The sequence below is a fragment of the Struthio camelus genome, chromosome 18, assembly GCF_040807025.1.
Source record: "Struthio camelus isolate bStrCam1 chromosome 18, bStrCam1.hap1, whole genome shotgun sequence".
NCBI lineage: Eukaryota > Metazoa > Chordata > Aves > Struthioniformes > Struthionidae > Struthio > Struthio camelus.
In genome coordinates this window covers 2,218,353-2,243,520 of record NC_090959.1, presented here as the reverse complement: position 1 = coordinate 2,243,520, position 25,168 = coordinate 2,218,353, and the positions used below count along the sequence as shown (strand labels likewise).

The 25,168-nt window shown below is 56.6% G+C and overlaps 1 protein-coding gene across 1 annotated transcript; it reads left to right on the top strand.

Moving 5' to 3' along the window:
• Positions 1-145: 145 nt before the first annotated feature.
• LOC138061536 (uncharacterized) lies at positions 146-24,097 on the top strand. The gene is made up of 13 exons (XM_068912788.1): positions 146-265; positions 704-828; positions 4,709-5,328; positions 5,776-5,899; positions 6,338-6,462; positions 10,344-10,963; positions 11,411-11,534; positions 11,973-12,097; positions 17,046-17,169; positions 17,608-17,732; positions 22,067-22,233; positions 22,681-22,804; positions 23,243-24,097. Exons 6-13 carry the CDS (start codon positions 10,889-10,891, stop codon positions 23,342-23,344), a joined length of 966 nt encoding a protein of 321 aa, XP_068768889.1. The 5' UTR covers positions 146-265; positions 704-828; positions 4,709-5,328; positions 5,776-5,899; positions 6,338-6,462; positions 10,344-10,888; the 3' UTR covers positions 23,345-24,097.
• Positions 24,098-25,168: the final 1,071 nt, after the last annotated feature.

Genomic DNA, 25,168 nt, shown 5'->3' with positions numbered 1-25,168 from the left:
TGTCCCAGTGTGCACCTGCGTGGCTGGGGATTCGCTCTGCTAATGCCGCCGCCGCCGAACTGTGGGCACCGAGTCACAATTCCCGCCTCTTTCTGTTGTGTGCTGAATCTTGTTCTGTAATGCATGTCTTCCCTCCTGTAGGAAGAAGAATGTCTATCAAGCAGCAAGCTGCGAAGCTGGCAAGAGGCTGCTCATCAGGAACTTGAGAGTCCTGAAGGCAACCGGAGTGAGCCGCCGCTTGAGGCCCAAGACACTGACAAGCAAGGTGCGTACAAGCCTGGACTAGAGTGCCCTAAGGCTCTGTGTTGCCTGCCAGGACTGCAGGCACTGCTCTGCTTCCTTCTGAGGGCTCGCCTTTGCTCTAGTTCAGAAATGCTTTGCAGGAGGCTCCAAGAGAGGAGCTGTAGCCTGACGGAGCTGTGGCTGCTTTGCTGGCTCCTCCCGTCACAGTAGCTGAGGGGAAGCAGTGGGGAGGGCTGGAGGCTGTGCGCTGACCTGAGTTGAGGAGCAAGGTTAAGCAGCAGCCAGAGGAGGTTTCCACAGGCTAATGTCTCTAAGCCAGTGGTGAGCGTCAGTCATACTCTCCGCAGGAAGTCTTTGTAGCCTAGGGACAAAGTCTCGCTTTGCTTTCCACACCGCCTTGCCAAGGGAGCGCTACAGGCTTGGAAGTTACTCAGGGATGGCTGTTTGTTTCTTGCTGCAGAAAGCAGTAGGGAGGATTCTTCGAGAGAGCTGTGTCTCTGTCCTGAGACAAGCAAATGCTTCTCTTCAGGAGCCTGCGAAGGAGACAGCGACGCTGACCTGAAAGAGAGCAGAAGATTTTGGCAGGTATGACAGCAGCCTCCTGCTATGTCTCAGAAAGATAGCAGCTGTCGTGCTGTGACGTGGTTGAGCTGTATCTGTTAACCGGGTCCAGCTGAGTTTCTTCTCTTTGTCCTGAGCCTTTCCTGCCTCACCATCACTCCCCACGCTGCCCACACGCTTGCTGCACTCCTGCATCTTTCTGCTAGGAGGGCTTTATTCGCAAAGCACCCAAGCGTCTGAGTGTCCAGAAGCGCAGCTGCTTGACTGGGGCAGCCACAGGCCTCTCTCCTTGGTGAGCATGTGGCCATTTGTGGGTTAGTTTCTTCCTGGAGGAGCTCCAAGAGTAGCTTAGAGAAGAGCGTGCTTGTTGCCCAGTTGGCCTCAGCGGGGCTCATGACGTGCTGCCTGGCTCCGTCCCTTGGAAGAGCCTCTCGGAAAGCATTGAAGAAGGTGGTGGGGAGACATCCCGAGAGTCAAGGATGAGCCTTCTGTTGTCTTGACAGGCAACCTGTCAAGGTCCGAAAGAGTGACCGAGGGAGGAGGACAAGTTGAGGCCGTTGCCTGGGTCTGTGCGTGGCTTACAACTCACGCCCCACTTTGCATGCGGCTGGCAGCCTCCCTCAGTACTGCCTCAGAGCTGCAAAGGAACCTGGGAAAATTCAGAGCCCAGCTGTGTGCTGAGCCAGGAAGAAGTCTAACGCTCGGAGGCTTGAAAGCACTACCGTGTGTGCTGAAGAAGCTTGTGGAAGCGTCTTTGTCTCTTTCCTCATCCCTCCTACCCTGCTCATGCTGTGGGCGATCTGTTTTACAGCTTCACCAGCCAGCTGGTGAGGTGACTTGGCGAGATGCACATTGTCCCTTCCTGAGCACCGAGTGCAACAGTCGGCGTGACCCGCATTTGCAGGCCTCTTCCAGCTGCAAAGACAACCTCCGGAGACTAAAGAGAGGAGGCGATGGCGAAGTAGCTGGGCCATCGGGGTGAGAAAACCTGAGTTTCCACCAGGTGGCTCGCGCAGAGTGCTAGCTGCAGCTGCCTCAGCACGCAGGTGCGGGAGAGCAATTTGTGGCAAAGACAGACAACCTAAAACGTGGTGTCAGCTTTCAGAAAAGGCTTGGGCCACAGGTGGCAAAAGGAAAGGATGCCCCTGAACTGCCAGGGCAGTTGAAGAACTGCAGAGCTCTTGAAGAAGACAAAGCCCTGCCCCAGCAGGCGGAGTGAGAGCAGGTGTGCCTGGCACTCTTAGGGGGCTCTTGGCCTCCCATACTTAGCCTGAGTCCATTAGCTGCACTACATGTCTCCATGGTCCCTGTGGCTGCTTTCTCATGTGGTGAGCAGCGAAACACGGAGCATTCCTGAGCCGGATTGTGCCAGCGCTCAGCTGTTCATAGGTTAGTTTCCTCCTGCAGGAGCTCCAAGGTTAGCTTAGAGGCAAGCCTGCTGCTGCCCGCTTGTCATTAGCGGGGCGTGTTAAGTGCTGCCCAGCTCCATCCTGCGGAACAGCTTCTCAGAAAGTATGGCAAGAGCTGAGCGCTCGAGGAACAAAGATTTCTTGTCTTCCTGCTCACAGAACTAGCATTCTTCACATCAGCGCTGGAAAAGGTGCAAAGGAGCCGGAGATGACAGGGAGGGGTGTCATGAGAGCAGGCAGCACGCATGGCAGAAGAGTCCAGAGCAAAGAGACCTGTCCAATATCTTAGCCTCCTCCACCTCCTCTCTCCGTTTTGTTCCCCCTTCACTCATCGTTCCCTCGTGGTTTCTGGCCCCGAAGTCTTTCAATGCACGAGTACCTAATGAAGTCCGGAGTGCGCTGCTAGGGAGCCCACTAACAGAAGGCCATGAGGGTAAGCAACTCTATCGTGTCTTTCTTCTGCCAAGAGCCGTTATTGATTCCTTTGGGAAGCATTTGGTATGCAGCACATGAGACGGCGCTGAGCCGCAGGCTGTGGGCCAGGCGGAGGGAGCAGTTCCCTGCCAGAGGAGCCACGCGAGCTGGCAGCGTGGCGGGAGAAAGCAGCCTGAGGGAAGCTGAATTCCCAGGGTTGGACGGAGCGTGTTGTCGGGCTTGTCTTGACAAAGTTGCCAAAGATGCTGTTGAGAGGGTTGGATGCACCTTGGACGAAGTTGCAGCTTCTTGGATTGAACAGAATTGCTTTTCTGAAATGCTGCAGGTGCCCCTTGAGACAACTGCAGGCATGCCAGACACCTTTGTCAAGCCAGGCGTTCAGCATGGGAACTCTGGGCGCCAGAAGCCACAAGGTTGCCCTCATTGCACCCATGCCACAGCGTTGCTGCTGGATCCCGAGAGGGTAGCATGCATGCAAGCAAGGGGTAGCATCCCAAATGCCATTTCCAGAGTTCAGCAGCTCCATTCAGGACTGCGTGGGTATGCTGCAATTGTTGTCAGCGATAGTCGTGGAACGCCGAAGAAGCTTGAAGAAGAAAGGCATGCAGAGGCAAGCTCCTTGAAGAAGCCTTCACAAGAAAGCACTGTGGCGAGTGGGCCAGTGGATTTCCTCTTAAATCAGCACGGTCAACGTCAGAGCGCCGTTGCTTGAGGAGGGAATTGAGGGAGGTGGGACACAAAAGAGCCCAGGCGCAGAGGTGGGAAGGAGATCTCTCCGGGGCAGGACTTGCGAAGGCCAGAAGGAAGGAAAATTCCTGCTAGACAACTAGAGAAGAGTCAACCAAGAACGAAGCTCCCACCTCTGAGCGTCCCGGGAATGGTCATGCCTTCAGAGGCAGAAGGCCCATCTGAAGAGGAACTGTCACGTACTCTCCTGCAGTCTGTCCTCGGAGGCTCTGCGTAAGATGCTCAGAGCGCACCAGAAGGCTCTCAGAAGCCCTTGTATTACCCCTCGGCAAGCACATCAAGACCTTATAGCTCAGTGCTGGGAACCCTAGCTCAACGGAGGCCAAGGAGCATCTCACATGCTGAGATGCCTTGCCCTGCATGGACCAGCAGCTTTCCAGAGAGCCCGTCCCTGCAGCGGCTCCAAAGCCCCCTTCCCAGAGAGGAGCCCGGCGGAGACGCATGCATGTAAAGCTTGTGGCGGGCAAGCTGGGGCAAGGTGAGTGGTGAGGGAGGTGTGTGACTCGAGGCTCCAGTTGTTCTTCTGAGACGGGTGCTGAGAAGTAGCAGCCAGCAAGAGGAGGGAGGGAGATTGCTCAGACTCTTGAACAATCTGCGGGGAGAAGAACATGAAGGGAAGCACATGGCAGAGGGCTGTGCTCCCCCTCACTCCAGCTGCCTTTGGTGGGCAAGGGCAAGGGCAGCGTCTGGTGCCCGTGCCCTGTCCCACCATGGCCCCCTCTCAGCCGCAGGGCTTGCTGATGGTGCTGATGGTGTGGGTCAGCAGAGAACAGCAGAGATGTGAGTGCTTGGGCAGCTGTGGGGAAGCTGTTAGCAGCTGTTTACATGCCTACAGCACTGCTGGGCCTTGCTGTCTTGGCAGAAAGCCACAGGCACCATGGCAAGGCCGTTGCCCAGCAGGGCAACTAAAGGGTGCCCCCAAAGTGCCAGAAGGGAGGGACATTGCTCACCTCCGAGAGTGGCTCCTGCGGGAGCAAAGCGAGAGGCTGAGAGATGGAGAGAGGGAGATGAGGGCCAGGTAAGAGACAAGACAAGTAAGCCTTGCTCCAGGAGTGGGCCTGTGGCCTTTCCGCGTGGTGCTGGCTGGAGCTTTGTGTTCCGGGAAACGCTGCCTAAGTCAAGCGGGTGCAGATGCTGACTGTGCCTCGAGTGGCAGCATGAGTGTGTGGAGCTTGGCCAAGGCAGCTGGGAGGTGCTTGGGGCGCTTGAGGCGGGGCCCCCACAGCAGGATGATGCCAGTGGCAAAAGAGGAAATGGTCTGGGCAAGAGAGCTGCAGGTGCTGTGTTTGAGCCATCTGTGTTTGTCTGTGAAGGTTTCTTGCCATGATTGCGCCGAGGATGGAGAAGCTTGAGGCTCTTGAAGAGGAGAAGGGCCTCCTGCAGCAGGCTGAGCGAGAACAGCAGCAGCTGGGAAAGAAGAAACAGCCAGGCAGCCAGAAGAACAGCTCAAGTCAGCTAAGAGACTGCGTGAGACTAACACACATCTAGAGGCAGATTTCTCCAGTCATGTCAACAGGAGCCAGCGTGTTTGCTCTCAGCTGTGGAACAGGCGCCTTGTGCTTGCTGGTGACAAAACTGCACCTAAGTCACAGCTGCTGCGTCCTTTGTGAGGCGTTCGTTCAGGCAGACGCTCTTCTGAACGGTTGTTCTGGGCTCTTGCACGTGTGCCCTCCGAGCAGGAAAGAGGGCTTGCTTAGCCCTGTGGCCAACACACTTTGCCACGGAGACCATTCACAGGCGGGAATTGTACTTCCTGTCCTTGGTAGGAGCTGCCGAGACGAGTGAGCCTTCAGCTGTTGGGAAGAAGACCAGAAGAGCTGTGCGTACTTCAGTGCTCTGCGGGGAGAGCTGGCAGGTCATGGCTCGAGCCACATGGCACAGCTTGTCATCTGAGGAAGAAGATGCTACTCGGAGAGCTCTCAAAGGGAGACCTGTGAGTAGGCGCTGGGTGGGTGCGGGTGGCCACGCCTGCTAGGTGGCAGTGCGTTGGCGCTGCGGACTCCTGGGGTGGGGGGGTGCTGGCACGCACACAGCCTCTGCCAGCTTGTGACTGCTGGTGGATGGTCAGGGCGTGTCCTGAGCAATGCCCTGAGGAAGCAGGGAGGGGTGTTGCCATGCTGGGAGGGTCTGTGTTGGAAAAATGAGGAGGGCTCTGGCCTTCCTGACCGGTGGGGCTCCTATTTCCGCCTCCCACTGACACCAGTCCCCAGGAAAACCTTCAGCTTGTCTTGGAGCCAACTGTCCCAGTGTGCACCTGCGTGGCTGGGGATTCGCTCTGCTAATGCCGCCGCCGCCGAACTGTGGGCACCGAGTCACAATTCCCGCCTCTTTCTGTTGTGTGCTGAATCTTGTTCTGTAATGCATGTCTTCCCTCCTGTAGGAAGAAGAATGTCTATCAAGCAGCAAGCTGCGAAGCTGGCAAGAGGCTGCTCATCAGGAACTTGAGAGTCCTGAAGGCAACCGGAGTGAGCCGCCGCTTGAGGCCCAAGACACTGACAAGCAAGGTGCGTACAAGCCTGGACTAGAGTGCCCTAAGGCTCTGTGTTGCCTGCCAGGACTGCAGGCACTGCTCTGCTTCCTTCTGAGGGCTCGCCTTTGCTCTAGTTCAGAAATGCTTTGCAGGAGGCTCCAAGAGAGGAGCTGTAGCCTGACGGAGCTGTGGCTGCTTTGCTGGCTCCTCCCGTCACAGTAGCTGAGGGGAAGCAGTGGGGAGGGCTGGAGGCTGTGCGCTGACCTGAGTTGAGGAGCAAGGTTAAGCAGCAGCCAGAGGAGGTTTCCACAGGCTAATGTCTCTAAGCCAGTGGTGAGCGTCAGTCATACTCTCCGCAGGAAGTCTTTGTAGCCTAGGGACAAAGTCTCGCTTTGCTTTCCACACCGCCTTGCCAAGGGAGCGCTACAGGCTTGGAAGTTACTCAGGGATGGCTGTTTGTTTCTTGCTGCAGAAAGCAGTAGGGAGGATTCTTCGAGAGAGCTGTGTCTCTGTCCTGAGACAAGCAAATGCTTCTCTTCAGGAGCCTGCGAAGGAGACAGCGACGCTGACCTGAAAGAGAGCAGAAGATTTTGGCAGGTATGACAGCAGCCTCCTGCTATGTCTCAGAAAGATAGCAGCTGTCGTGCTGTGACGTGGTTGAGCTGTATCTGTTAACCGGGTCCAGCTGAGTTTCTTCTCTTTGTCCTGAGCCTTTCCTGCCTCACCATCACTCCCCACGCTGCCCACACGCTTGCTGCACTCCTGCAGCTTTCTGCTAGGAGGGCTTTATTCGCAAAGCATCCAAGCGTCTGAGTGTCCAGAAGCGCAGCTGCTTGACTGGGGCAGCCACAGGCCTCTCTCCTTGGTGAGCATGTAGCCATTTGTGGGTTAGTTTCTTCCTGGAGGAGCTCCAAGAGTAGCTTAGAGAAGAGCGTGCTTGTTGCCCAGTTGGCCTCAGCGGGGCTCATGACGTGCTGCCTGGCTCCGTCCCTTGGAAGAGCCTCTCGGAAAGCATTGAAGAAGGTGGTGGGGAGACATCCCGAGAGTCAAGGATGAGCCTTCTGTTGTCTTGACAGGCAACCTGTCAAGGTCCGAAAGAGTGACCGAGGGAGGAGGACAAGTTGAGGCCGTTGCCTGGGTCTGTGCGTGGCTTACAACTCACGCCCCACTTTGCATGCGGCTGGCAGCCTCCCTCAGTACTGCCTCAGAGCTGCAAAGGAACCTGGGAAAATTCAGAGCCCAGCTGTGTGCTGAGCCAGGAAGAAGTCTAACGCTCGGAGGCTTGAAAGCACTACCGTGTGTGCTGAAGAAGCTTGTGGAAGCGTCTTTGTCTCTTTCCTCATCCCTCCTACCCTGCTCATGCTGTGGGCGATCTGTTTTACAGCTTCACCAGCCAGCTGGTGAGGTGACTTGGCGAGATGCACATTGTCCCTTCCTGAGCACCGAGTGCAACAGTCGGCGTGACCCGCATTTGCAGGCCTCTCCCAGCTGCAAAGACAACCTCCGGAGACTAAAGAGAGGAGGCGATGGCGAAGTAGCTGGGCCATCGGGGTGAGAAAACCTGAGTTTCCACCAGGTGGCTCGCGCAGAGTGCTAGCTGCAGCTGCCTCAGCACGCAGGTGCGGGAGAGCAATTTGTGGCAAAGACAGACAACCTAAAACGTGGTGTCAGCTTTCAGAAAAGGCTTGGGCCACAGGTGGCAAAAGGAAAGGATGCTCCTGAACTGCCAGGGCAGTTGAAGAACTGCAGAGCTCTTGAAGAAGACAAAGCCCTGCCCCAGCAGGCAGAGTGAGAGCAGGTGTGCCTGGCACTCTTAGGGGGCTCTTGGCCTCCCATACTTAGCCTGAGTCCATTAGCTGCACTACATGTCTCCATGGTCCCTGTGGCTGCTTTCTCATGTGGTGAGCAGCGAAACACGGAGCATTCCTGAGCCGGATTGTGCCAGCGCTCAGCTGTTCATGGGTTAGTTTCCTCCTGCAGGAGCTCCAAGGTTAGCTTAGAGGCAAGCCTGCTGCTGCCCGCTTGTCATTAGCGGGGCGTGTTAAGTGCTGCCCAGCTCCATCCTGCGGAACAGCTTCTCAGAAAGTATGGCAAGAGCTGAGCGCTCGAGGAACAAAGATTTCTTGTCTTCCTGCTCACAGAACTAGCATTCTTCACATCAGCGCTGGAAAAGGTGCAAAGGAGCCGGAGATGACAGGGAGGGGTGTCATGAGAGCAGGCAGCACGCATGGCAGAAGAGTCCAGAGCAAAGAGACCTGTCCAATATCTTAGCCTCCTCCACCTCCTCTCTCCGTTTTGTTCCCCCTTCACTCATCGTTCCCTCGTGGTTTCTGGCCCCGAAGTCTTTCAATGCACGAGTACCTAATGAAGTCCGGAGTGCGCTGCTAGGGAGCCCACTAACAGAAGGCCATGAGGGTAAGCAACTCTATCGTGTCTTTCTTCTGCCAAGAGCCGTTATTGATTCCTTTGGGAAGCATTTGGTATGCAGCACATGAGACGGCGCTGAGCCGCAGGCTGTGGGCCAGGCGGAGGGAGCAGTTCCCTGCCAGAGGAGCCACGCGAGCTGGCAGCGTGGCGGGAGAAAGCAGCCTGAGGGAAGCTGAATTCCCAGGGTTGGACGGAGCGTGTTGTCGGGCTTGTCTTGACAAAGTTGCCAAAGATGCTGTTGAGAGGGTTGGATGCACCTTGGACGAAGTTGCAGCTTCTTGGATTGAACAGAATTGCTTTTCTGAAATGCTGCAGGTGCCCCTTGAGACAACTGCAGGCATGCCAGACACCTTTGTCAAGCCAGGTGTTCAGCATGGGAACTCTGGGCACCAGAAGCCACAAGGTTGCCCTCATTGCACCCATGCCACAACGTTGCTGCTGGATCCCGAGAGGGTAGCATGCATGCAAGCAAGGGGTAGCATCCCAAATGCCATTTCCAGAGTTCAGCAGCTCCATTCAGGACTGTGTGGGTATGCTGCAATTGTTGTCAGCGATAGTCGTGGAACGCCGAAGAAGCTTGAAGAAGAAAGGCATGCAGAGGCAAGCTCCTTGAAGAAGCCTTCACAAGAAAGCACTGTGGCGAGTGGGCCAGTGGATTTCCTCTTAAATCAGCACGGTCAACGTCAGAGCGCCGTTGCTTGAGGAGGGAATTGAGGGAGGTGGGACACAAAAGAGCCCAGGCGCAGAGGTGGGAAGGAGATCTCTCCGGGGCAGGACTTGCGAAGGCCAGAAGGAAGGAAAATTCCTGCTAGACAACTAGAGAAGAGTCAACCAAGAACGAAGCTCCCACCTCTGAGCGTCCCGGGAATGGTCATGCCTTCAGAGGCAGAAGGCCCATCTGAAGAGGAACTGTCACGTACTCTCCTGCAGTCTGTCCTCGGAGGCTCTGCGTAAGATGCTCAGAGCGCGCCAGAAGGCTTTCAGAAGCCCTTGTATTACCCCTCGGCAAGCACATCAAGACCTTATAGCTCAGTGCTGGGAACCCTAGCTCAACGGAGGCCAAGGAGCATCTCACATGCTGAGATGCCTTGCCCTGCATGGACCAGCAGCTTTCCAGAGAGCCCGTCCCTGCAGCGGCTCCAAAGCCCCCTTCCCAGAGAGGAGCCCGGCGGAGACGCATGCATGTAAAGCTTGTGGCGGGCAAGCTGGGGCAAGGTGAGTGGTGAGGGAGGTGTGTGACTCGAGGCTCCAGTTGTTCTTCTGAGACGGGTGCTGAGAAGTAGCAGCCAGCAAGAGGAGGGAGGGAGATTGCTCAGACTCTTGAACAATCTGCGGGGAGAAGAACATGAAGGGAAGCACATGGCAGAGGGCTGTGCTCCCCCTCACTCCAGCTGCCTTTGGTGGGCAAGGGCAAGGGCAGCGTCTGGTGCCCGTGCCCTGTCCCACCATGGCCCCCTCTCAGCCACAGGGCTTGCTGATGGTGCTGATGGTGTGGGTCAGCAGAGAACAGCAGAGATGTGAGTGCTTGGGCAGCTGTGGGGAAGCTGTTAGCAGCTGTTTACATGCCTACAGCACTGCTGGGCCTTGCTGTCTTGGCAGAAAGCCACAGGCACCATGGCAAGGCCGTTGCCCAGCAGGGCAACTAAAGGGTGCCCCCAAAGTGCCAGAAGGGAGGGACATTGCTCACCTCCGAGAGTGGCTCCTGCGGGAGCAAAGCGAGAGGCTGAGAGATGGAGAGAGGGAGATGAGGGCCAGGTTAAGAGACAAGACAAGTAAGCCTTGCTCCAGGAGTGGGCCTGTGGCCTTTCCGCGTGGTGCTGGCTGGAGCTTTGTGTTCCGGGAAACGCTGCCTAAGTCAAGCAGGTGCAGATGCTGACTGTGCCTCGAGTGGCAGCATGAGTGTGTGGAGCTTGGCCAAGGCAGCTGGGAGGTGCTTGGGGCGCTTGAGGCGGGGCCCCCACAGCAGGATGATGCCAGTGGCAAAAGAGGAAATGGTCTGGGCAAGAGAGCTGCAGGTGCTGTGTTTGAGCCATCTGTGTTTGTCTGTGAAGGTTTCTTGCCATGATTGCGCCGAGGATGGAGAAGCTTGAGGCTCTTGAAGAGGAGAAGGGCCTCCTGCAGCAGGCTGAGCGAGAACAGCAGCAGCTGGGAAAGAAGAAACAGCCAGGCAGCCAGAAGAACAGCTCAAGTCAGCTAAGAGACTGCGTGAGGCTAACACACATCTAGAGGCAGATTTCTCCAGTCATGTCAACAGGAGCCAGCGTGTTTGCTCTCAGCTGTGGAACAGGCGCCTTGTGCTTGCTGGTGACAAAACTGCACCTAAGTCACAGCTGCTGCGTCCTTTGTGAGGCGTTCGTTCAGGCAGACGCTCTTCTGAACGGTTGTTCTGGGCTCTTGCACGTGTGCCCTCCGAGCAGGAAAGAGGGCTTGCTTAGCCCTGTGGCCAACATACTTTGCCACGGAGACCATTCACAGGCGGGAATTGTACTTCCTGTCCTTGGTAGGAGCTGCCGAGACGAGTGAGCCTTCAGCTGTTGGGAAGAAGACCAGAAGAGCTGTGCGTACTTCAGTGCTCTGCGGGGAGAGCTGGCAGGTCATGGCTCGAGCCACATGGCACAGCTTGTCATCTGAGGAAGAAGATGCTACTCGGAGAGCTCTCAAAGGGAGACCTGTGAGTAGGCGCTGGGTGGGTGCGGGTGGCCACGCCTGCTAGGTGGCAGTGCGTTGGCGCTGCGGACTCCTGGGGTGGGGGGGTGCTGGCACGCACACAGCCTCTGCCAGCTTGTGACTGCTGGTGGATGGTCAGGGCGTGTCCTGAGCAATGCCCTGAGGAAGCAGGGAGGGGTGTTGCCATGCTGGGAGGGTTGGTGTTGGAAAAATGAGGAGGGCTCTGGCCTTCCTGACCGGTGGGGCTCCTATTTCCGCCTTCCACTGACACCAGTCCCCAGGAAAACCTTCAGCTTGTCTTGGAGCCAACTGTCCCAGTGTGCACCTGCGTGGCTGGGGATTCGCTCTGCTAATGCCGCCGCCGCCGAACTGTGGGCACCGAATCACAATTCCTGCCTCTTTCTGTTGTGTGCTGAATCTTGTTCTGTAATGCATGTCTTCCCTCCTGTAGGAAGAAGAATGTCTATCAAGCAGCAAGCTGCGAAGCTGGCAAGAGGCTGCTCATCAGGAACTTGAGAGTCCTGAAGGCAACCGGAGTGAGCCGCCGCTTGAGGCCCAAGACACTGACAAGCAAGGTGCGTACAAGCCTGGACTAGAGTGCCCTAAGGCTCTGTGTTGCCTGCCAGGACTGCAGGCACTGCTCTGCTTCCTTCTGAGGGCTCGCCTTTGCTCTAGTTCAGAAATGCTTTGCAGGAGGCTCCAAGAGAGGAGCTGTAGCCTGACGGAGCTGTGGCTGCTTTGCTGGCTCCTCCCGTCACAGTAGCTGAGGGGAAGCAGTGGGGAGGGCTGGAGGCTGTGCGCTGACCTGAGTTGAGGAGCAAGGTTAAGCAGCAGCCAGAGGAGGTTTCCACAGGCTAATGTCTCTAAGCCAGTGGTGAGCGTCAGTCATACTCTCCGCAGGAAGTCTTTGTAGCCTAGGGACAAAGTCTCGCTTTGCTTTCCACACCGCCTTGCCAAGGGAGCGCTACAGGCTTGGAAGTTACTCAGGGATGGCTGTTTGTTTCTTGCTGCAGAAAGCAGTAGGGAGGATTCTTCGAGAGAGCTGTGTCTCTGTCCTGAGACAAGCAAATGCTTCTCTTCAGGAGCCTGCGAAGGAGACAGCGACGCTGACCTGAAAGAGAGCAGAAGATTTTGGCAGGTATGACAGCAGCCTCCTGCTATGTCTCAGAAAGATAGCAGCTGTCGTGCTGTGACGTGGTTGAGCTGTATCTGTTAACCGGGTCCAGCTGAGTTTCTTCTCTTTGTCCTGAGCCTTTCCTGCCTCACCATCACTCCCCACGCTGCCCACACGCTTGCTGCACTCCTGCAGCTTTCTGCTAGGAGGGCTTTATTCGCAAAGCATCCAAGCGTCTGAGTGTCCAGAAGCGCAGCTGCTTGACTGGGGCAGCCACAGGCCTCTCTCCTTGGTGAGCATGTGGCCATTTGTGGGTTAGTTTCTTCCTGGAGGAGCTCCAAGAGTAGCTTAGAGAAGAGCGTGCTTGTTGCCCAGTTGGCCTCAGCGGGGCTCATGACGTGCTGCCTGGCTCCGTCCCTTGGAAGAGCCTCTCGGAAAGCATTGAAGAAGGTGGTGGGGAGACATCCCGAGAGTCAAGGATGAGCCTTCTGTTGTCTTGACAGGCAACCTGTCAAGGTCCGAAAGAGTGACCGAGGGAGGAGGACAAGTTGAGGCCGTTGCCTGGGTCTGTGCGTGGCTTGCAACTCACGCCCCACTTTGCATGCGGCTGGCAGCCTCCCTCAGTACTGCCTCAGAGCTGCAAAGGAACCTGGGAAAATTCAGAGCCCAGCTGTGTGCTGAGCCAGGAAGAAGTCTAACCCTCGGAGGCTTGAAAGCACTACCGTGTGTGCTGAAGAAGCTTGTGGAAGCGTCTTTGTCTCTTTCCTCCTCCCTCCTACCCTGCTCATGCTGTGGGCGATCTGTTTTACAGCTTCACCAGCCAGCTGGTGAGGTGACTTGGCGAGATGCACATTGTCCCTTCCTGAGCACCGAGTGCAACAGTCGGCGTGACCCGCATTTGCAGGCCTCTTCCAGCTGCAAAGACAACCTCCGGAGACTAAAGAGAGGAGGCGATGGCGAAGTAGCTGGGCCATCGGGGTGAGAAAACCTGAGTTTCCACCAGGTGGCTCGCGCAGAGTGCTAGCTGCAGCTGCCTCAGCACGCAGGTGCGGGAGAGCAATTTGTGGCAAAGACAGACAACCTAAAACGTGATGTCAGCTTTCAGAAAAGGCTTGGGCCACAGGTGGCAAAAGGAAAGGATGCCCCTGAACTGCCAGGGCAGTTGAAGAACTGCAGAGCTCTTGAAGAAGACAAAGCCCTGCCCCAGCAGGCGGAGTGAGAGCAGGTGTGCCTGGCACTCTTAGGGGGCTCTTGGCCTCCCATACTTAGCCTGAGTCCATTAGCTGCACTACATGTCTCCATGGTCCCTGTGGCTGCTTTCTCATGTGGTGAGCAGCGAAACACGGAGCATTCCTGAGCCGGATTGTGCCAGCGCTCAGCTGTTCATAGGTTAGTTTCCTCCTGCAGGAGCTCCAAGGTTAGCTTAGAGGCAAGCCTGCTGCTGCCCGCTTGTCATTAGCGGGGCGTGTTAAGTGCTGCCCAGCTCCATCCTGCGGAACAGCTTCTCAGAAAGTATGGCAAGAGCTGAGCGCTCGAGGAACAAAGATTTCTTGTCTTCCTGCTCACAGAACTAGCATTCTTCACATCAGCGCTGGAAAAGGTGCAAAGGAGCCGGAGATGACAGGGAGGGGTGTCATGAGAGCAGGCAGCACGCATGGCAGAAGAGTCCAGAGCAAAGAGACCTGTCCAATATCTTAGCCTCCTCCACCTCCTCTCTCCGTTTTGTTCCCCCTTCACTCATCGTTCCCTCGTGGTTTCTGGCCCCGAAGTCTTTCAATGCACGAGTACCTAATGAAGTCCGGAGTGCGCTGCTAGGGAGCCCACTAACAGAAGGCCATGAGGGTAAGCAACTCTATCGTGTCTTTCTTCTGCCAAGAGCCGTTATTGATTCCTTTGGGAAGCATTTGGTATGCAGCACATGAGACGGCGCTGAGCCGCAGGCTGTGGGCCAGGCGGAGGGAGCAGCTCCCTGCCAGAGGAGCCACGCGAGCTGGCAGCGTGGCGGGAGAAAGCAGCCTGAGGGAAGCTGAATTCCCAGGGTTGGACGGAGCGTGTTGTCGGGCTTGTCTTGACAAAGTTGCCAAAGATGCTGTTGAGAGGGTTGGATGCACCTTGGACGAAGTTGCAGCTTCTTGGATTGAACAGAATTGCTTTTCTGAAATGCTGCAGGTGCCCCTTGAGACAACTGCAGGCATGCCAGACACCTTTGTCAAGCCAGGCGTTCAGCATGGGAACTCTGGGCGCCAGAAGCCACAAGGTTGCCCTCATTGCACCCATGCCACAACGTTGCTGCTGGATCCCGAGAGGGTAGCATGCATGCAAGCAAGGGGTAGCATCCCAAATGCCATTTCCAGAGTTCAGCAGCTCCATTCAGGACTGCGTGGGTATGCTGCAATTGTTGTCAGCGATAGTCGTGGAACGCCGAAGAAGCTTGAAGAAGAAAGGCATGCAGAGGCAAGCTCCTTGAAGAAGCCTTCACAAGAAAGCACTGTGGCGAGTGGGCCAGTGGATTTCCTCTTAAATCAGCACGGTCAACGTCAGAGCGCCGTTGCTTGAGGAGGGAATTGAGGGAGGTGGGACACAAAAGAGCCCAGGCGCAGAGGTGGGAAGGAGATCTCTCCGGGGCAGGACTTGCGAAGGCCAGAAGGAAGGAAAATTCCTGCTAGACAACTAGAGAAGAGTCAACCAAGAACGAAGCTCCCACCTCTGAGCGTCCCGGGAATGGTCATGCCTTCAGAGGCAGAAGGCCCATCTGAAGAGGAACTGTCACGTACTCTCCTGCAGTCTGTCCTCGGAGGCTCTGCGTAAGATGCTCAGAGCGCGCCAGAAGGCTTTCAGAAGCCCTTGTATTACCCCTCGGCAAGCACATCAAGACCTTATAGCTCAGTGCTGGGAACCCTAGCTCAACGGAGGCCAAGGAGCATCTCACATGCTGAGATGCCTTGCCCTGCATGGACCAGCAGCTTTCCAGAGAGCCCGTCCCTGCAGCGGCTCCAAAGCCCCCTTCCCAGAGAGGAGCCCGGCGGAGACGCATGCATGTAAAGCTTGTGGCGGGCAAGCTGGGGCAAGGTGAGTGGTGAGGGAGGTGTGTGACTCGAGGCTCCAGTTGTTCTTCTGAGACGGGTGCTGAGAAGTAGCAGCCAGCAAGAGGAGGGAGGGAGATTGCTCAGACTCTTGAACAATCTGCGGGGAGAAGAACATGAAGGGAAGCACATGGCAGAGGGCTGTGCTCCCCCTCACTCCAGCTGCCTTTGGTGGGCAAGGGCAAGGGCAGCGTCTGGTGCCCGTGCCCTGTCCCACCATGGCCCCCTCTCAGCCGCAGGGCTTGCTGATGGTGCTGATGGTGTGGGTCAGCAGAGAACAGCAGAGATGTGAGTGCTTGGGCAGCTGTGGGGAAGCTGTTAGCAGCTGTTTACATGCCTACAGCACTGCTGGGCCTTGCTGTCTTGGCAGAAAGCCACAGGCACCATGGCAAGGCCATTGCCCAGCAGGGCAACTAAAGGGTGCCCCCAAAGTGCCAGAAGGGAGGGACATTGCTCACCTCCGAGAGTGGCTCCTGCGGGAGCAAAGCGAGAGGCTGAGAGATGGAGAGAGGGAGATGAGGGCCAGGTTAAGAGACAAGACAAGTAAGCCTTGCTCCAGGAGTGGGCCTGTGGCCTTTCCGCGTGGTGCTGGCTGGAGCTTTGTGTTCCGGGAAACGCTGCCTAAGTCAAGCGGGTGCAGATGCTGACTGTGCCTCAAGTGGCAGCATGAGTGTGTGGAGCTTGGCCAAGGCAGCTGGGAGGTGCTTGGGGCGCTTGAGGCGGGGCCCCCACAGCAGGATGATGCCAGTGGCAAAAGAGGAAATGGTCTGGGCAAGAGAGCTGCAGGTGCTGTGTTTGAGCCATCTGTGTTTGTCTGTGAAGGTTTCTTGCCATGATTGCGCCGAGGATGGAGAAGCTTGAGGCTCTTGAAGAGGAGAAGGGCCTCCTGCAGCAGGCTGAGCGAGAACAGCAGCAGCTGGGAAAGAAGAAACAGCCAGGCAGCCAGAAGAACAGCTCAAGTCAGCTAAGAGACTGCGTGAGGCTAACACACATCTAGAGGCAGATTTCTCCAGTCATGTCAACAGGAGCCAGCGTGTTTGCTCTCAGCTGTGGAACAGGCGCCTTGTGCTTGCTGGTGACAAAACTGCACCTAAGTCACAGCTGCTGCGTCCTTTGTGAGGCGTTCGTTCAGGCAGACGCTCTTCTGAACGGTTGTTCTGGGCTCTTGCACGTGTGCCCTCCGAGCAGGAAAGAGGGCTTGCTTAGCCCTGTGGCCAACATACTTTGCCACGGAGACCATTCACAGGCGGGAATTGTACTTCCTGTCCTTGGTAGGAGCTGCCGAGACGAGTGAGCCTTCAGCTGTTGGGAAGAAGACCAGAAGAGCTGTGCGTACTTCAGTGCTCTGCGGGGAGAGCTGGCAGGTCATGGCTCGAGCCACATGGCACAGCTTGTCATCTGAGGAAGAAGATGCTACTCGGAGAGCTCTCAAAGGGAGACCTGTGAGTAGGCGCTGGGTGGGTGCGGGTGGCCACGCCTGCTAGGTGGCAGTGCGTTGGCGCTGCGGACTCCTGGGGTGGGGGGGTGCTGGCACGCACACAGCCTCTGCCAGCTTGTGACTGCTGGTGGATGGTCAGGGCGTGTCCTGAGCAATGCCCTGAGGAAGCAGGGAGGGGTGTTGCCATGCTGGGAGGGTCTGTGTTGGAAAAATGAGGAGGGCTCTGGCCTTCCTGACCGGTGGGGCTCCTATTTCCGCCTTCCACTGACACCAGTCCCCAGGAAAACCTTCAGCTTGTCTTGGAGCCAACTGTCCCAGTGTGCACCTGCGTGGCTGGGGATTCGCTCTGCTAATGCCGCCGCCGCCGAACTGTGGGCACCGAATCACAATTCCTGCCTCTTTCTGTTGTGTGCTGAATCTTGTTCTGTAATGCATGTCTTCCCTCCTGTAGGAAGAAGAATGTCTATCAAGCAGCAAGCTGCGAAGCTGGCAAGAGGCTGCTCATCAGGAACTTGAGAGTCCGGAAGGCAACCGGAGTGAGCCGCCGCTTGAGGCCCAAGACACTGACAAGCAAGGTGCGTACAAGCCTGGACTAGAGTGCCCTAAGGCTCTGTGTTGCCTGCCAGGACTGCAGGCACTGCTCTGCTTCCTTCTGAGGGCTCACCTTTGCTCTAGTTCAGAAATGCTTTGCAGGAGGCTCCAAGAGAGGAGCTGTAGCCTGACGGAGCTGTGGCTGCTTTGCTGGCTCCTCCCGTCACAGTAGCTGAGGGGAAGCAGTGGGGAGGGCTGGAGGCTGTGCGCTGACCTGAGTTGAGGAGCAAGGTTAAGCAGCAGCCAGAGGAGGTTTCCACAGGCTAATGTCTCTAAGCCAGTGGTGAGCGTCAGTCATACTCTCCGCAGGAAGTCTTTGTAGCCTAGGGACAAAGTCTCGCTTTGCTTTCCACACCGCCTTGCCAAGGGAGCGCTACAGGCTTGGAAGTTACTCAGGGATGGCTGTTTGTTTCTTGCTGCAGAAAGCAGTAGGGAGGATTCTTCGAGAGAGCTGTGTCTCTGTCCTGAGACAAGCAAATGCTTCTCTTCAGGAGCCTGCGAAGGAGACAGCGACGCTGACCTGAAAGAGAGCAGAAGATTTTGGCAGGTATGACAGCAGCCTCCTGCTATGTCTCAGAAAGATAGCAGCTGTCGTGCTGTGACGTGGTTGAGCTGTATCTGTTAACCGGGTCCAGCTGAGTTTCTTCTCTTTGTCCTGAGCCTTTCCTGCCTCACCATCACTCCCCACGCTGCCCACACGCTTGCTGCACTCCTGCAGCTTTCTGCTAGGAGGGCTTTATTCGCAAAGCATCCAAGCGTCTGAGTGTCCAGAAGCGCAGCTGCTTGACTGGGGCAGCCACAGGCCTCTCTCCTTGGTGAGCATGTGGCCATTTGTGGGTTAGTTTCTTCCTGGAGGAGCTCCAAGAGTAGCTTAGAGAAGAGCGTGCTTGTTGCCCAGTTGGCCTCAGCGGGGCTCATGACGTGCTGCCTGGCTCCGTCCCTTGGAAGAGCCTCTCGGAAAGCATTGAAGAAGGTGGTGGGGAGACATCCCGAGAGTCAAGGATGAGCCTTCTGTTGTCTTGACAGGCAACCTGTCAAGGTCCGAAAGAGTGACCGAGGGAGGAGGACAAGTTGAGGCCGTTGCCTGGGTCTGTGCGTGGCTTGCAACTCACGCCCCACTTTGCATGCGGCTGGCAGCCTCCCTCAGTACTGCCTCAGAGCTGCAAAGGAACCTGGGAAAATTCAGAGCCCAGCTGTGTGCTGAGCCAGGAAGAAGTCTAACCCTCGGAGGCTTGAAAGCACTACCGTGTGTGCTGAAGAAGCTTGTGGAAGCGTCTTTGTCTCTTTCCTCCTCCCTCCTACCCTGCTCATGCTGTGGGCGATCTGTTTTACAGCTTCACCAGCCAGCTGGTGAGGTGACTTGGCGAGATGCACATTGTCCCTTCCTGAGCACCGAGTGCAACAGTCGGCGTGACCCGCATTTGCAGGCCTCTTCCAGCTGCAAAGACAACCTCCGGAGACTAAAGAGAGGAGGCGATGGCGAAGTAGCTGGGCCATCGGGGTGAGAAAACCTGAGTTTCCACCAGGTGGCTCGCGCAGAGTGCTAGCTGCAGCTGCCTCAGCACGCAGGTGCGGGAGAGCAATTTGTGGCAAAGACAGACAACCTAAAACGTGATGTCAGCTTTCAGAAAAGGCTTGGGCCACAGGTGGCAAAAGGAAAGGATGCCCCTGAACTGCCAGGGCAGTTGAAGAACTGCAGAGCTCTTGAAGAAGACAAAGCCCTGCCCCAGCAGGCGGAGTGAGAGCAGGTGTGCCTGGCACTCTTAGGGGGCTCTTGGCCTCCCATACTTAGCCTGAGTCCATTAGCTGCACTACATGTCTCCATGGTCCCTGTGGCTGCTTTCTCATGTGGTGAGCAGCGAAACACGGAGCATTCCTGAGCCGGATTGTGCCAGCGCTCAGCTGTTCATAGGTTAGTTTCCTCCTGCAGGAGCTCCAAGGTTAGCTTAGAGGCAAGCCTGCTGCTGCCCGCTTGTCATTAGCGGGGCGTGTTAAGTGCTGCCCAGCTCCATCCTGCGGAACAGCTTCTCAGAAAGTATGGCAAGAGCTGAGCGCTCGAGGAACAAAGATTTCTTGTCTTCCTGCTCACAGAACTAGCATTCTTCACATCAGCGCTGGAAAAGGTGCAAAGGAGCCGGAGATGACAGGGAGGGGTGTCATGAGAGCAGGCAGCACGCATGGCAGAAGAGTCCAGAGCAAAGAGACCTGTCCAATATCTTAGCCTCCTCCACCTCCTCTCTCCGTTTTGTTCCCCCTTCACTCATCGTTCCCTCGTGGTTTCTGGCCCCGAAGTCTTTCAATGCACGAGTACCTAATGAAGTCCGGAGTGCGCTGCTAGGGAGCCCACTAACAGAAGGCCATGAGGGTAAGCAACTCTATCGTGTCTTTCTTCTGCCAAGAGCCGTTATTGATTCCTTTGGGAAGCATTTGGTATGCAGCACATGAGACGGCGCTGAGCCGCAGGCTGTGGGCCAGGCGGAGGGAGCAGCTCCCTGCCAGAGGAGCCACGCGAGCTGGCAGCGTGGCGGGAGAAAGCAGCCTGAGGGAAGCTGAATTCCCAGGGTTGGACGGAGCGTGTTGTCGGGCTTGTCTTGACAAAGTTGCCAAAGATGCTGTTGAGAGGGTTGGATGCACCTTGGACGAAGTTGCAGCTTCTTGGATTGAACAGAATTGCTTTTCTGAAATGCTGCAGGTGCCCCTTGAGACAACTGCAGGCATGCCAGACACCTTTGTCAAGCCAGGCGTTCAGCATGGGAACTCTGGGCGCCAGAAGCCACAAGGTTGCCCTCATTGCACCCATGCCACAACGTTGCTGCTGGATCCCGAGAGGGTAGCATGCATGCAAGCAAGGGGTAGCATCCCAAATGCCATTTCCAGAGTTCAGCAGCTCCATTCAGGACTACGTGGGTATGCTGCAATTGTTGTCAGCGATAGTCGTGGAACGCCGAAGAAGCTTGAAGAAGAAAGGCATGCAGAGGCAAGCTCCTTGAAGAAGCCTTCACAAGAAAGCACTGTGGCGAGTGGGCCAGTGGATTTCCTCTTAAATCAGCACGGTCAACGTCAGAGCGCCGTTGCTTGAGGAGGGAATTGAGGGAGGTGGGACACAAAAGAGCCCAGGCGCAGAGGTGGGAAGGAGATCTCTCCGGGGCAGGACTTGCGAAGGCCAGAAGGAAGGAAAATTCCTGCTAGACAACTAGAGAAGAGTCAACCAAGAACAAAGCTCCCACCTCTGAGCGTCCCGGGAATGGTCATGCCTTCAGAGGCAGAAGGCCCATCTGAAGAGGAACTGTCACGTACTCTCCTGCAGTCTGTCCTCGGAGGCTCTGCGTAAGATGCTCAGAGCGCGCCAGAAGGCTTTCAGAAGCCCTTGTATTACCCCTCGGCAAGCACATCAAGACCTTATAGCTCAGTGCTGGGAGCCCTAGCTCAACGGAGGCCAAGGAGCATCTCACATGCTGAGATGCCTTGCCCTGCATGGACCAGCAGCTTTCCAGAGAGCCCGTCCCTGCAGCGGCTCCAAAGCCCCCTTCCCAGAGAGGAGCCCGGCGGAGACGCATGCATGTAAAGCTTGTGGCGGGCAAGCTGGGGCAAGGTGAGTGGTGAGGGAGGTGTGTGACTCGAGGCTCCAGTTGTTCTTCTGAGACGGGTGCTGAGAAGTAGCAGCCAGCAAGAGGAGGGAGGGAGATTGCTCAGACTCTTGAACAATCTGCGGGGAGAAGAACATGAAGGGAAGCACATGGCAGAGGGCTGTGCTCCCCCTCACTCCAGCTGCCTTTGGTGGGCAAGGGCAAGGGCAGCGTCTGGTGCCCGTGCCCTGTCCCACCATGGCCCCCTCTCAGCCGCAGGGCTTGCTGATGGTGCTGATGGTGTGGGTCAGCAGAGAACAGCAGAGATGTGAGTGCTTGGGCAGCTGTGGGGAAGCTGTTAGCAGCTGTTTACATGCCTACAGCACTGCTGGGCCTTGCTGTCTTGGCAGAAAGCCACAGGCACCATGGCAAGGCCGTTGCCCAGCAGGGCAACTAAAGGGTGCCCCCAAAGTGCCAGAAGGGAGGGACATTGCTCACCTCCGAGAGTGGCTCCTGCGGGAGCAAAGCGAGAGGCTGAGAGATGGAGAGAGGGAGATGAGGGCCAGGTTAAGAGACAAGACAAGTAAGCCTTGCTCCAGGAGTGGGCCTGTGGCCTTTCCGCGTGGTGCTGGCTGGAGCTTTGTGTTCCGGGAAACGCTGCCTAAGTCAAGCGGGTGCAGATGCTGACTGTGCCTCGAGTGGCAGCATGAGTGTGTGGAGCTTGGCCAAGGCAGCTGGGAGGTGCTTGGGGCGCTTGAGGCGGGGCCCCCACAGCAGGATGATGCCAGTGGCAAAAGAGGAAATGGTCTGGGCAAGAGAGCTGCAGGTGCTGTGTTTGAGCCATCTGTGTTTGTCTGTGAAGGTTTCTTGCCATGATTGCGCCGAGGATGGAGAAGCTTGAGGCTCTTGAAGAGGAGAAGGGCCTCCTGCAGCAGGCTGAGCGAGAACAGCAGCAGCTGGGAAAGAAGAAACAGCCAGGCAGCCAGAAGAACAGCTCAAGTCAGCTAAGAGACTGCGTGAGGCTAACACACATCTAGAGGCAGATTTCTCCAGTCATGTCAACAGGAGCCAGCGTGTTTGCTCTCAGCTGTGGAACAGGCGCCTTGTGCTTGCTGGTGACAAAACTGCACCTAAGTCACAGCTGCTGCGTCCTTTGTGAGGCGTTCGTTCAGGCAGACGCTCTTCTGAACGGTTGTTCTGGGCTCTTGCACGTGTGCCCTCCGAGCAGGAAAGAGGGCTTGCTTAGCCCTGTGGCCAACATACTTTGCCACGGAGACCATTCACAGGCGGGAATTGTACTTCCTGTCCTTGGTAGGAGCTGCCGAGACGAGTGAGCCTTCAGCTGTTGGGAAGAAGACCAGAAGAGCTGTGCGTACTTCAGTGCTCTGCGGGGAGAGCTGGCAGGTCATGGCTCGAGCCACATGGCACAGCTTGTCATCTGAGGAAGAAGATGCTACTCGGAGAGCTCTCAAAGGGAGACCTGTGAGTAGGCGCTGGGTGGGTGCGGGTGGCCACGCCTGCTAGGTGGCAGTGCGTTGGCGCTGCGGACTCCTGGGGTGGGGGGGTGCTGGCACGCACACAGCCTCTGCCAGCTTGTGACTGCTGGTGGATGGTCAGGGCGTGTCCTGAGCAATGCCCTGAGGAAGCAGGGAGGGGTGTTGCCATGCTGGGAGGGTCTGTGTTGGAAAAATGAGGAGGGCTCTGGCCTTCCTGACCGGTGGGGCTCCTATTTCCGCCTCCCACTGACACCAGTCCCCAGGAAAACCTTCAGCTTGTCTTGGAGCCAACTGTCCCAGTGTGCACCTGCGTGGCTGGGGATTCGCTCTGCTAATGCCGCCGCCGCCGAACTGTGGGCACCGAATCACAATTCCTGCCTCTTTCTGTTGTGTGCTGAATCTTGTTCTGTAATGCATGTCTTCCCTCCTGTAGGAAGAAGAATGTCTATCAAGCAGCAAGCTGCGAAGCTGGCAAGAGGCTGCTCATCAGGAACTTGAGAGTCCTGAAGGCAACCGGAGTGAGCCGCCGCTTGAGGCCCAAGACACTGACAAGCAAGGTGCGTACAAGCCTGGACTAGAGTGCCCTAAGGCTCTGTGTTGCCTGCCAGGACTGCAGGCACTGCTCTGCTTCCTTCTGAGGGCTCGCCTTTGCTCTAGTTCAGAAATGCTTTGCAGGAGGCTCCAAGAGAGGAGCTGTAGCCTGACGGAGCTGTGGCTGCTTTGCTGGCTCCTCCCATCACAGTAGCTGAGGGGAAGCAGTGGGGAGGGCTGGAGGCTGTGCGCTGACCTGAGTTGAGGAGCAAGGTTAAGCAGCAGCCAGAGGAGGTTTCCACAGGCTAATGTCTCTAAGCCAGTGGTGAGCGTCAGTCATACTCTCCGCAGGAAGTCTTTGTAGCCTAGGGACAAAGTCTCGCTTTGCTTTCCACACCGCCTTGCCAAGGGAGCGCTACAGGCTTGGAAGTTACTCAGGGATGGCTGTTTGTTTCTTGCTGCAGAAAGCAGTAGGGAGGATTCTTCGAGAGAGCTGTGTCTCTGTCCTGAGACAAGCAAATGCTTCTCTTCAGGAGCCTGCGAAGGAGACAGCGACGCTGACCTGAAAGAGAGCAGAAGATTTTGGCAGGTATGACAGCAGCCTCCTGCTATGTCTCAGAAAGATAGCAGCTGTCGTGCTGTGACGTGGTTGAGCTGTATCTGTTAACCGGGTCCAGCTGAGTTTCTTCTCTTTGTCCTGAGCCTTTCCTGCCTCACCATCACTCCCCACGCTGCCCACACGCTTGCTGCACTCCTGCAGCTTTCTGCTAGGAGGGCTTTATTCGCAAAGCATCCAAGCGTCTGAGTGTCCAGAAGCGCAGCTGCTTGACTGGGGCAGCCACAGGCCTCTCTCCTTGGTGAGCATGTGGCCATTTGTGGGTTAGTTTCTTCCTGGAGGAGCTCCAAGAGTAGCTTAGAGAAGAGCGTGCTTGTTGCCCAGTTGGCCTCAGCGGGGCTCATGACGTGCTGCCTGGCTCCGTCCCTTGGAAGAGCCTCTCGGAAAGCATTGAAGAAGGTGGTGGGGAGACATCCCGAGAGTCAAGGATGAGCCTTCTGTTGTCTTGACAGGCAACCTGTCAAGGTCCGAAAGAGTGACCGAGGGAGGAGGACAAGTTGAGGCCGTTGCCTGGGTCTGTGCGTGGCTTGCAACTCACGCCCCACTTTGCATGCGGCTGGCAGCCTCCCTCAGTACTGCCTCAGAGCTGCAAAGGAACCTGGGAAAATTCAGAGCCCAGCTGTGTGCTGAGCCAGGAAGAAGTCTAACGCTCGGAGGCTTGAAAGCACTACCGTGTGTGCTGAAGAAGCTTGTGGAAGCGTCTTTGTCTCTTTCCTCCTCCCTCCTACCCTGCTCATGCTGTGGGCGATCTGTTTTACAGCTTCACCAGCCAGCTGGTGAGGTGACTTGGCGAGATGCACATTGTCCCTTCCTGAGCACCGAGTGCAACAGTCGGCGTGACCCGCATTTGCAAGCCTCTCCCAGCTGCAAAGACAACCTCCGGAGACTAAAGAGAGGAGGCGATGGCGAAGTAGCTGGGCCATCGGGGTGAGAAAACCTGAGTTTCCACCAGGTGGCTCGCGCAGAGTGCTAGCTGCGGCTGCCTCAGCACGCAGGTGCGGGAGAGCAATTTGTGGCAAAGACAGACAACCTAAAACGTGGTGTCAGCTTTCAGAAAAGGCTTGGGCCACAGGTGGCAAAAGGAAAGGATGCCCCTGAACTGCCAGGGCAGTTGAAGAACTGCAGAGCTCTTGAAGAAGACAAAGCCCTGCCCCAGCAGGCGGAGTGAGAGCAGGTGTGCCTGGCACTCTTAGGGGGCTCTTGGCCTCCCATACTTAGCCTGAGTCCATTAGCTGCACTACATGTCTCCATGGTCCCTGTGGCTGCTTTCTCATGTGGTGAGCAGCGAAACACGGAGCATTCCTGAGCCGGATTGTGCCAGCGCTCAGCTGTTCATAGGTTAGTTTCCTCCTGCAGGAGCTCCAAGGTTAGCTTAGAGGCAAGCCTGCTGCTGCCCGCTTGTCATTAGCGGGGCGTGTTAAGTGCTGCCCAGCTCCATCCTGCGGAACAGCTTCTCAGAAAGTATGGCAAGAGCTGAGCGCTCGAGGAACAAAGATTTCTTGTCTTCCTGCTCACAGAACTAGCATTCTTCACATCAGCGCTGGAAAAGGTGCAAAGGAGCCGGAGATGACAGGGAGGGGTGTCATGAGAGCAGGCAGCACGCATGGCAGAAGAGTCCAGAGCAAAGAGACCTGTCCAATATCTTAGCCTCCTCCACCTCCTCTCTCCGTTTTGTTCCCCCTTCACTCATCGTTCCCTCGTGGTTTCTGGCCCCGAAGTCTTTCAATGCACGAGTACCTAATGAAGTCCGGAGTGCGCTGCTAGGGAGCCCACT